Source organism: Oncorhynchus kisutch, linkage group LG20 (genome assembly GCF_002021735.2).
Source record: "Oncorhynchus kisutch isolate 150728-3 linkage group LG20, Okis_V2, whole genome shotgun sequence".
NCBI classification, from domain to species: Eukaryota; Metazoa; Chordata; class Actinopteri; order Salmoniformes; family Salmonidae; genus Oncorhynchus; species Oncorhynchus kisutch.
The window spans coordinates 41,245,072-41,257,357 of NC_034193.2; the positions used below are offsets into that span (position 1 = coordinate 41,245,072).

At 41.1% G+C, this 12,286-nt stretch overlaps 2 protein-coding genes across 4 annotated transcripts in view; both read left to right on the top strand.

Annotated features, from left to right (window-relative positions):
* The first annotated feature begins 3,039 nt into the window (after positions 1-3,039).
* Positions 3,040-6,576, top strand: LOC109866038 (myeloid-associated differentiation marker-like). The gene has a single exon (XM_020454579.2). The coding sequence runs from the start codon at positions 3,582-3,584 to the stop codon at positions 4,503-4,505; it is 924 nt and encodes a 307-aa protein (XP_020310168.1). The 5' UTR covers positions 3,040-3,581; the 3' UTR covers positions 4,506-6,576.
* Positions 6,577-8,352: 1,776 nt separating this feature from the next.
* The window catches only part of LOC109865706 (testis-expressed protein 2), a 63,780-nt gene continuing 59,846 nt past the window's right edge, over positions 8,353-12,286 (top strand). Inside the window, exons 1-2 of one of the 3 annotated variants that reach the window (XM_031799057.1) lie at positions 8,353-8,545; positions 9,304-9,388. The gene's annotated coding sequence lies outside the window, so the exon portion shown is untranslated. The remainder of the gene's footprint in view (positions 8,546-9,303; positions 9,389-12,286) is intronic. The other 2 variants (XM_031799056.1, XM_020454091.2) reach the window with 2 other exon arrangements.

The following is a 12,286-nucleotide window of genomic DNA, read 5'->3' on the forward strand; positions in this document are numbered from 1 at the left end:
GTTCAGAAAGTACATTTTAAAAATGCAAAACTAGAAAGATCTGCATAAAGCCATTTGAACTTGGCACTATAAGGTTCTATCTGCAGTCCAATCACAAGCCTGAACAATTAGAGATGGCCCAATCAGAACACATGTCTGTGCCATCACCCTCTAAGTATGGTTTAGGCTAGTTTAGACAGCAATAATTGCACCCAAGCAAAAGAAAATTCAATGATGTCACATCATTGTTCAGTGATGACTGGAGTTTGTCTGATGATCCTACTACATTTCTTAATGTATTTGATGATGTGTTCTGACTCTCTGTTGGTAAAATGGTGTTATTCTATCATTTATGTCGTCAAATAGCTAGTCTTCTTAAAAACGGAACATGTCTAACACGCACGCATACGTCATGAACAGAATTCACGGATGCATTCGCACACACAGACATGTAAACAAATGTACACACACACTAACAAACACATACACATAAACTTAGAAACACACTCAGACCAACTTACTCACGAACACCCAAATAAACACATGCATATGCAGAAAAACAGACGATATACGGTTTGTACACACACACACACACACACACACACACACACACACACACACACACACACACACACACACACACACACACACACACACACACACACAAACACTCATGTATCTGCACACCTCAAGCACACATACTAGTGTTGTCAAATGAAAGAGCAACTGAGATATTCTTCTCCACCTCCGGTACCACTCCCCCGAGGACTGTGTAGAATCAAATGTTCCACATATAGCTCCTCTGAAAAGCACTTCAGTCAAATGATCTACGACACCCTCCAATTGTCAATGGGCCTGTCAATGGGCCTTGGCTTGCTTTAGGAGTACCCAGCTGTAAATCCAGACCTGATATGTAATAAATAGAATTAAACAACATTCAGTTCAAACTGACCATATTTATGCCTCCATAAACGGGGGGGCAAAGGGATTGTGCGTGTTTGCGTGCATGCCTGCATATGTGTGTACCACATTATTTACACTAACCAGAAATTAATTGCTCGCCATAATTCTAGAAAAGGGAACAACATGTCATGTGAACTGTGTCACGGAGGAAGATAGTGATGCTTTGCGACAGCGTTATTGCGGTCACCTGCAGCTACCTACACTATGAGACTGAGAGTGCTGCAACCATAACAGGAAGTGAAGCCAGTGAAGTGAAGAGGTGGGTGGAGGAGAGGGGTGGGGGTATACAACCTGGTCTCAGAGTATTTCGTATTATTCTCTATGTGAATCCAAGTACCTCCATTTAAAATTCAATTGTATTTGTCACATGCACCAAAATCAACAGGTTTGGACCTTACAGTGAAATACAAGCCTAACCAACACTGTGGTTTTAAGAAAAATAAGTGTTAAGTAAAAAATAAGAGTAACAAATAATTAAAGAGCAGCAGAAAAATAACAATAGCGAGGCTATATACAAGGGGCACAGGTAAGTCAATGTGCAGGGCACCTGTTAGTCGGGGGTAATTGAGGTAATATGTACATGTAGATAGAGTTAAAGGGAATATGCATAGAACATAAACAGAGAGTACCAGCAGTGTAAAAGGAGAGTGGGTAACGCAAATAGTCTGTGTAGCCATTTGATTAGCTGTTCAGGAGTCTTATGCTGTAGAAGCTGTTAAGAAGCCTTTTGGACCTAGACTTGGCGCTCCGGTACTGCGTGCCGTGTGGTAGCAGACATAACAGTCCATGACTAGGGTGGCTGGAATCTGACAAATTGTGGGGACCTTCCTCTGACCCTGCCTGTCATGGATGGCAGGAAGCTTGACCCCAGCGATCTACTGGGTTGTAAGCACTACCCTCTGTAGTGACTTGCGGTCGGAGGCCGAGCAATTGCCATACCAGGCGGTGATGCAACCAGTCAGGATGCTCTTGATGGTGCAGCTGTAGAACCTTTTGAGGATCTGAGGTCCCATCTGAGTCTCCTGAGGGGGAACAGGTTTTGTCATGCCCTCTTCACGAATGTCTTGGTGTGCTTGGACCATGATAGTTTGTTGGTGATGTGGACACCAAGGAACTTGAACTTCAACCTGCTTCACTACAGCCCTGTCGATGAGAATGGGGTCATGGTTGGTCCTCCTTTTCCTGTAGTCCACAATCATCTTCTTTGTCTTGATCATGAGGGAGAATTTGTTGTCCTGGCACCACACGGACAGGTCTCTGACCTCCTCCACATAGGCTGTCTCATCGTTGTCGGTGATCAGGCTGTTGTGTCATCGGCAAACTTAATGATGGTGTTGGAATCGTGCCTGGCCATGCAGTCATGAGTGAACAGGGAGTACAGGAGGGGACTGAGCACGCACCCTTGAGGAGCCCCCGTGTTGAGGATCAGCGTGGAGGATGTGTTGTTACCTACCCTTACCACCTGGGTGTGGCCGTCAGGAAGTCCAGGATTTTGTATGATATGTTACGTTTCGTATGGTATGTATAAATGTGTGGGTGTCCTTCACCCATTTCATATGATATGTTACGAATTATAATTCGTATAATAAGTTACACATTTGCAAACGTACAATATGTTAAAAATTTGCAAAATGTATTATATGTTACGAATTCTAGCTATGTGGCGAGTTGCTCGGCTAGTGGTTAGGGTTAGGGATTAGGGTTAAGTATAGGAGTTAGGTTAAAGGGTTAGCGTTAGGGTTAAGGAAAGGGTTTAGCTAAAAGGGTTCAATTTAGGGTTAGGCTTAGGGGAAGGGTTAGCTAACACGATAAGTAGTTACAAAGTAGCCAAAAAGTAATAAGTAGTTGAAAGGTTGCTAATTAGCTAAAATGCTAAAATTGTCCATGACGAAATTTGAACTCACAACCTTTGGGTTGCTATACATTCGTGTTATATGCCCACCCATCCTCCTCGACCAACCACCCTACTTTAGTTTTTTGCCTCATGTAACCATACTAAACGTAATATATCATACTCATTTGAGTGTCCCGGCTTTATGTTTACTATGATACGTCTAGTGTATGAGACCAGGCTGGTGTATAAGAAGCACAAGATTGAAGAGTGGTAGTTTTAATCGGGTTTGCACTGTGTTTGCATTGTGAATGGTATTGGTGGTACAGGACAGAGTGGAGATGACCGTTGGCTCATGCGCTGAACTGTTGGTTTAAGTGATTTTTGGGGCCTTTCATTTTGGGCCTACCATATTCTATTTCCGGAGGGTTCTTTCCAGGATTTGGAGTTAGCAGAAATGAGAAATGTACAAGGGGGTTTGTCATCTGACTGAAAGAGCTCAACAAGACAGCGTTCTTTTTCTCAGTTGGTGGGAAATGTTTTTGTGAGTTGAATCTATACTGGTGCAGTACATTCTCCTGGTCAAGGTTGTTGACATCCTTTCGAAAGGTGGAAGCAAATTTCTGTTTTAACTGTAATAGACGTTACAACTTGAAATTGAGCTTGTCCAAACTGAGGTTTAAAGAAGTAATATAGGAAGCAAGACACCTCCTTGCTGCTCTACAGCAAAGCCTGTTACAACATTCTAAATCTCTGTCTACAGCCTTTTGGACTTTCTCGTTTTGGACTTTGTTTGGGAACCAACACCATGCCTATAATTGTACTGGAGGCCAGTGATTTGACCAGCCCTCTGTCGCTGGTGCGTATGTGGGCTCTCCTGTCCGGTTGCCTCACCTTCAGCCTGGTAGCCTCCCTGGTTTCCCCAGAGCTGACCTCTGACACCCACCAGCCCTCCTTCAGGATCCTCTGCATGCTCACCTGGTGCCTCTTCTTCATCCTCACCTTCCTAATCCACGTGGTCAACATCATCCAGTTCCACAGCCTGGTCCCCATTTCCTGGAAGAACCTGACCGTGACCGTGGCGGCTCTCGCCGCCCTCATGACCTTCAGCGCCTCGGTCACCTTTCCTTGGGCGGTCATGGGTCATGAAGGTGTCTATCCCCGTCCGATCGCCGCCTCCTTGGCATCGTGTCTCACCTTCTTGGCCTATGCAACCGAGGCCTACCTCATCCGCACCCAGACCCAGGACCAGAAGGGCTACATGGCCAGCGTGCCCGGCCTGCTCAAGGTGCTCCAGCTCTGGGGAGGATGTGAGATGATCGTCCTGGTGGTGGAGCAGGTCCGTGGAGCTTTGGTAAAAGGAGCCGGGGTAGGGTTGGCAGCTGTGGGTTGGCAGCTATGGGTGTCTGGGGTGGTGTATGCCCTCTGTCTCCTAATGTCCCTGGGTACAGTGATGGTGGTTCTAGGGGACTGTGCTGGGCGATGCCCTCTGCCCTTTGACCGCCTGCTGGCAAGCTTCAGTCTGACAGGGGTGCTTCTCTATGTGGTCGCCACCATACTGTGTTTTACCAGAGTTCTGGAGCAACAAAACCCCGGCCAAGAGTTCACAGACAGGAAAACTGGGCCCACCCTTGTTGTCATGGAAGCGGTGATGACCAGCATTACTCTGCTAGCTTACACAGTGGACCTGACCTTCTCTATCAAACTGCTGCGGGATAGGAGTCACGCCTGAAAAAGACACGCCTGGATAGTTGACCTTCAGAACACATAACATGTACATTATGGATATTAACAAAGTCGTCGTGTATTATAGGAGAAGGGGACACATTGCCAAAGTCCATGAAATATTACGTTCTGTTGATGTCAATTGTATATTGATTGGAGCCTTGAAAATGAAAAACAAATGTCATAGATGTTTTCATGTACGATATCATGTGCACAGTTTTGGGTATTAGTTCCAGTACATGTAATTCAACTAGTAATTTAACTACATGTTGCAGTAGCTTGGTGGTAGTTTAACTAAATTCAAATATTTGTAGTGTTTTCAGTGGTCAATTACTTGTTTGCCATGTAGTGATGTAGCTTTTACTGCAACTAGGTAGTTCCACCAATTCGGTGCCTTTTTGAGATTCTTTAATTTGGTGAAAAAAACCTGTTTTGATTTCAACTCATTTGAACATTCTGTCATAAGGAGCACGTGTTCAACTTAATAAAAAACACGTTTTCTTATCTCAAAAAGGTTAAATAAATTAAAAACGATTATAGTAAGGGCCTATTAAGTGCCAAATAAAGTAACAGGCTTGACTGTAACAGGGTTAATGATTTCACCTTAAATTAGCCATGAATCCCCTTGTGACAAGTGGAATGGAAGCTTGTTGTGTACAACAGGTAGGGGCAATTGAACGCAAGCGTCACCCCAAAAAATGTAAGTGTCAAAATATTTCTAGCCTATCTATGAGTTACAGGGTGGACGCGTTATGCTCGACCCACTCAATTATCCATAACAAAACACCAGAAAATAGCCAAAAAGAGAGGAACCAGCCCACCTGCTTTTCCAGAGGATTGAATCGGTCACATTCTAAATGTAATCCGTCAGTTACTAGTTACTTGTCCAAAATACTAATCAGTAAAGTAATTTATGGATTACCTTAGCTCAGTAACATCATTTGATTACTTTCAGTTACTTCTGAATTACTTTCCCCTTAAGAGGCATCAGAAGAAGACGACAAAAATGGATCCATCAAATGTAATTTGTGTGTCATCACTCGCTCAGGTGGAACAAAGTTATGCTGCGTTTGTAACCAAGTGAGAAGAGCGAATTTACCACATATGACTGGGAAAAACCCACTTTAACGACCCTCCAACTGGTCATTACTAGTGGGAAACTCGTCTATCATCCTGAGCTCCCACTTCTTTCACATGCTGACTTCTGACGTCACCGACTAGAAATGACCTTGATATCAGCATTTTCTGCAGTTAATTAAATGCAACAAAACAATATTTATAAAAAGCAATCTATTCATATGGTTTTGAACACTATAATTTGTTGACAAGCATGATAGCTGTACTTTTAGTGTATTAGTTTACACAGCTTGTTGGCCATTAGCCAATCAGTGTTCAAAGTACATGAATGCCTACAACTGGTATTTACGACTTCACAACTGGTAAATTCCTACCTCCCACTTGGTTACAAAGCAGCAATTCACTTGCACCTTTTTTCAATGCTGAATTGAATGTCATTGAGAAAACAGAAATGTGTCATAACGTATTTTTTCCCCCTGCAAACGCCCTTTCTGAATTTAAAAGTAATCAACAAAAATGATCATTCTAGTCTTTCAAAAGTATATGTTATCTGATTAAAAATATTTTTGCTGGCAGCTAACCGATTACAGTTATTTTTTTTGTATTCAGATTACGTGTTACTACCCAGCCCTGCATTAACACTATTATTTAACTATTAGATGTTCAATGTTTCTTTTAGTCAAAAAATATTTAAACAGGAATAGTTTTACCATATTAAAACAAGAGTTCAGTTCATGTAACAGGGTTGACCTTAAAATGAGGCACAGATTCCTTAAAACGAATCACTAATCACATGAAATAAATAATCATCTTCAGAAATGACTGTCAAAGCAACAAAATGACTAAGGCTTTACAATGATGGTGTATACTTGGATATATTTTGGGGTTAAGTGGGTTACAAACTTCCTGGAAGTTACAGAGGATGCGTGGAGGGATATTTGAAAATGCTGGATTTTGGCACTTGAGAAAATCTTTATTAAAAATAAAAAAAATCTGATTGATTGAATTCTCCATGTGGTTTATATTAAAGGGCACTTCATTGAAAATAAAGGGGTTTTAGAATGTAATATTGGTGCACAATTTCTACTTAAACTATTCAAAGGTACTCATTTCGTGGAACAAGCCAACTGCCCACTACATTTCCTACATTAAAAAAATATATAGCTAAAAAAAAAAAAGAAAAAAAAAAAATCAATATTAGGATGGTGTTCCTAATGTTTTGTGTACTCAGTGTGTATTTGTATACTCAGTGTATATTTGTATACTCAGTGTAGCTTTACTCTAGCTGAACTTCTTCCAGTGTGAAGTAATTGGTAACTTGGTAAACCATTTTTATATTTCTTAGATTTGTAAAATAAATGTGAAATAATCAATCATTTTCATCTATTGAAACTGACATAATACACAACGATTTGACTGATCCTGAGACATACACATATACATAAGAAGACTACAGTTGAGACTTAAGAAGCAGTGAGGGCGTATTAAGGGAATAAATAAATTAAGGGAATAAATGAAAACAAAAGACTAACATTTCTGTGTCACAACTCATTACCATAACCCAACTGGGGAGTTGGTAAGCAGACAAATGTCATCACACTGCAGATTTCAGATACGGTGCCAACTGCCATGTTTCTATCTGGGCAGAATTCTCTTTCATCTTGTCTGCATGCAAGGGGCTTAGTGATTTCATTTAGAATACTTTGAGTTTGTAACTTGTCTTGCTTATGGTTCTGTCTTTGAGAGATGAAAGATACAGAGTTAGGAAGGAAGTGATTGTATTGATAAGACATCTTGAACAAGCAAGGTATGGTGCAGTTGTTTCTCAACACTGTTTATTTTTGGTATTGCCTAGTATTCTATAAGAGTTTGAATAGAGTCTGTGACGAATCTAAACATAGTCTAAATGTAATTTGTATAAAGTAAACATGTGCATTAAATGTAATGTAGCTAGATTCCAGAGATGAGTGGACTCATCCAGAGATGAGTTTCTGTAGTGGATACAAACATGTCACAAATGTGTTGGGGGAGTAGCAACAGTTATAAGTCATTAACACTAGATGGCGATGCTTTCATTACCATACAAGCCTTTAATTCAAATAATTCAACTTCAAACTAATTGCACTTTTCTCAACCAAGGTCAATCTTAAACTGTGTGAAAGTCATAAAATGTGGAGGTGAAAAAAATCCAACTGTGATTAAATTACATCATGATCTTGATAGTACTCAATACCGCATCAACGTCAGGACCATCAGCAGGTTTACATTTTAAAAAAGGATAGAATTCCATTATATTATATAAGAACAAGCAATGTTATGTTTATTTTTTCCAATGGATTCAATGACACAAATACTAATCTACTCTTTGAAATCAAGAAACTCAATGGTGCATCATTTCAAGTGAATGCTGTTCATTTAGTGTGCGTGTTAGTGTATATGATGGCTAGATAGTCAAGAACAATTATTGCCTATTTTTTGTATTATTATGAGACAATCCACTGTGGAAAGACCCAGAGACCAAAGTTACAAAGTGTATCTGTGTGCTCCAACTGCGCTCCATTTCTAACCTATAAAGGCCTATGTCATTTTCATTGAACATTTTTCGGGAACTTTTTTTATCTGTGACATGTATTTCAAGTCCATTTTATAGTTCTAAAATTGTAAAAAAAAAAAAATATCCGAAAAACTTCTGTATAATCAATCCCCGAACGGGTTCGGGTTGTGATCCTACTTATCTACTTTGATTACTCTAGCCTTGGAAGACGTTAATGTTGTTTTTTTCACTCAGGAACTCTGTGCTTTCAGCAGTCAGCTGTCAACAGGCTGGGCATGAAATGAGGCTCAGACAACGACGCAGTACGTGGAAGTGATAACAATACAACGTTTTGTCACTGTCCTGTAAAACTGTTCATATCCATTCAGTGGATTTTGTAATCCTGCTTGCTCGAGAGATGATGAACTCGGGACACGGTAAGGTCGCGCTTGTTTAGGCAAAACACACCTCTTTATCGGAGTTTCAGTTTTGACACCTTTGGCTTCGACGTCGAGAAATCTCACGTAGCCAGCGGTTTACAGAGATTTGTTTTTCCACAAACGACCTCGTTATTTCGTCAAACGAGCAGGGGTTCGAGCAGGGGTTTCACAAGAGTGAATGTTGAAATGTAAAAGCGAGAGTTGTTTTGAGACAAATAACGTTAGCTAGCTAGCAACTAGCTAAGTTAGCTAGTCATTAGGTGTAGATGCATCCCAAACTAAACTAGGGAGTTTGCTAGGGCTTTGGTTTACCCGTAGCTAAACGCTAGCGAGTCACTGTTAGCTGGCAAAGCTAGCAGTGTATGCATAGTTTATTATGCAACATATAAACTTACTGATCGATACAACATTGCCCGCTTTTCCTTATAGTTCATAACATAAGCAGGAAGTTGCTTTCATATGTTTTAAACTGTTATTTGAAGCAACTACAAAGCCAGATGGGTAACGTTAGTCATTGCATACGTACAGTAGTTAGTTATACTGTTCTGGCTAACATTTATCTCAAATTGGAATACATATTTGGAAACATTTCTCACCTGAGCAAATGTTTGAGTGATGACAACATGATGAAACCTGCTTAGTTAGTAACACAGCAAGTCCAATGTGACGTTAAGTTGGTGTGTGTGTTGTGCGATTGCACATGTTTGATGTGCAAAAATCTGTATGACCATTGTTTATTTTGTTCTCTTTGGCAGATCATTGAACACTATGGACATGTGAGACTCGACATGAATGCAGACGCTGAGGCGATGCTGGATTGAATGGCACTGAGGATACGAGGTAAGTACTTTGCCAGTAAATTTGACCTGATCATTGATCCATTCTCTGACACAACTGACCTTTGAGAGAGAGAGGGGGGGGGGGGGGGGGGGGGGTCTGGCGGAGGAGAGAAAATAAAAGATAATGAGAAAGAGAGACACTGATTTCTGTATCACACAGCCTTTATTCTATTGGAAAATATTGAGATTGCAGCAGCAGTCAAGGACAGGTTCTAGGCGAACCATAAAAAGACAGACAGGGCTCGTGGTAATGCCTGGAGCAGAATGAATGGAATGGTATCAAATATGTGTTTTGATGCCATTCCATTTGCTCCTTTCCGGCCATTACTATGAGCCGTTCTCCCCTCAGCAGCCTCCACAGATCAGTATGTCTCTTTTCAGCCCAAAAACAAATACAAGGAAATAAACGTTGTCACTGATGTTCACTGCTGCTGAGACGAGGGCAGAATGCCCTCTGCTGTTAGTCTTTTTGAGCAGACCTGAGGTATTTGTCAGGTACTTTGAAATGGATTTGACTAATTGGCCAAGTGAAAAGTAAATGGCTCTCTGGCTGCCATTCAGCACTGTGATAAAAATAAACAAGTCCTGTAACGTGATTGTTCAATTGTTTTCCTTAAACAAATGTATCTCAAGAAAGACTCAACAGTTTTGGTTTAGCAACCTTTTGCACTTCTTGTAGGCCTAGGCTTGGCCTTCCTATTTTGCATATACAATGTGTATTTGTTTTCCAAGGAGTTTCCCATAGGCCCATGTGTAAGGGCTTATCTGTTTGTGCTATTGATCATATGTTTGTGCTATTGATCATTATGCGATGTCCTGATAGTGTGTGCGAAACCTCTCAAAATGGTATTTCACCATGGTAACGGTTTGGTTACAGTGTCATTGGTTAATGATCCACTGTTGGTTGCACCCTTTTTACACTGCCCTCGAGCATGAGTCATTTCAAGGGGCCTCATGTGTACTCAATACAATATTGTGTGTGCTAGGCAAGCTACCGTTAGGCAAATTCTGAAATCAAATTCTACTAATTCCGTCTCTACATCCTTTGTCACTCTCACAACACACATCACCTAGCCTACCACTAAGGCTATTAATAGAATTGCTCGGTGTTTTAGTCAAAAGCACTTTCCCCACATCCAAAAAAACACCATCCACACAATAGACATGGCCTTGAGTAGTGTGAAATCCTCTGGAATTGTGTGTCGAGTTATAACGTGTGAAAGCGAGAGAATGGATAGAGTGCCGGCGCACCTGTTTAAGACTCACTAAGCTTAGCCTAAATTTCTGTAGCAGGTCCATCAGAAAGAGAAGTTACGCTTGTCTATCCTCAGCAAAACACCGGAGGCATAGTGAAATGGATGTCTGGTATACAGTAGAAAGGAAAATCAAAGCGAACCTTCTGTTCCTATCAGGCAAAAGCTGCCGTGAAACAAATGTTTTGTTTTCCCACTGGTAGTCGTGGCGACTGTTCACTTTGACCACATTGGCACATGAGGTCTTAGGTCTCATGTTAATTTTAGGCCGGATAGTGACCCCCTACATAACAAGTTAGCAGAAAGCTAACTGATTTGAGGACAACATTTCAGCCTATGTCTTTTTCTTTTTTTTCAAGCCGAACATCCCATGCTTGTTGTTTAACTTTGGCGACTGATGACGGATCTCCATCTATGCTGTTTTGCAATGTCATAGAACAGGTGTGTGTAGGCTGTTTTCTTCACAGTGCAGAGGCCTCCCTGTAGAATGCTGGTAATACCACACTGCAGTGTGTTATTGTGCCTGTCGTGAGACTGGGAAAATGTGCTGTTTATCACAGTTTTATGCGGGGCCTACGGATTACACCCTGTTGACTCGGCACCTGTTCATGGCTTTGTCCCTGACTCACTACTTGGCCACCTGCTCACCTAAATATTTCCACGATGTTGGTCTATTTTTTTTTTGTTATACTCAAGCTCATTTCTGATCCTTCATCAGTCACCAAATTACCATTCATACCATTTTGAAATGGCTCTTTATTAGGGTTGCACATTTTGGGGGATATTCAGAAGTGGAAACTTTCCATGGGAATTAACGGAAATATATGCAAATTAATATGAATACCATTTAAATGTAGATGTTTTTTGCATTGGATATATTTACCATATCATATGGAGACAAACATAAACCTTTTACCTTATCATAAGTAGACATAATTGCTAATTATTAAATCCTTCCAATAATAAAAATGTTAAAACGATTTAGTTACGAATTGAACTTTAATTAAATGAGTTGACTCTTCACATGGGATGATTTCACTGAACAACAAAATAAATGGAATATTGAATGATCCCCAATGATCCATTGCATCTCCCAAAAACGTTTTCAACATACATCTGTAAAATGATAGTCTAGAAACTAAAGCTTTGGTTGTTTTCCTCTAAGGCTTCCATGTCTTCTCCCTGGACCTCCTCAATGTCCATCTCTTGAACATCAGACTGAGCCCTCATCTTCACTGTCACTTTCCAACCTTGAGGATGGCTCGTTGTCAGGCTCAAAAAGCCAAACATTTTCCCGGATTGCCACCAATTTTTCAAACCTTGTATTGGTCAGCCTGTTGCGTGCGTGTTCCAAAACAAGGACCAGTTGCGTTCTGAGGTGGCTGATGTTGGTGGGATTTGGAGGATGATGGAGGCAACAGGGGAAAGAACCTCAGATCTACAAAGTCCCTTCCACGAGGTGGCTGATGAGATGTGTTGGCACGACTGCCATATTGCATCTCCAATCCCAAAGCCCTTCTTGGAAGAGTGCTTTGCCAGACTGCCAAGAACCTTGCCCTGATCCAGGCCAAGGTGGTGAGACACGGTAGTGATGACACCATAGGCCTTGTTGATCTCTGCACCAGACTGGATGCTCTTGCCAGCAT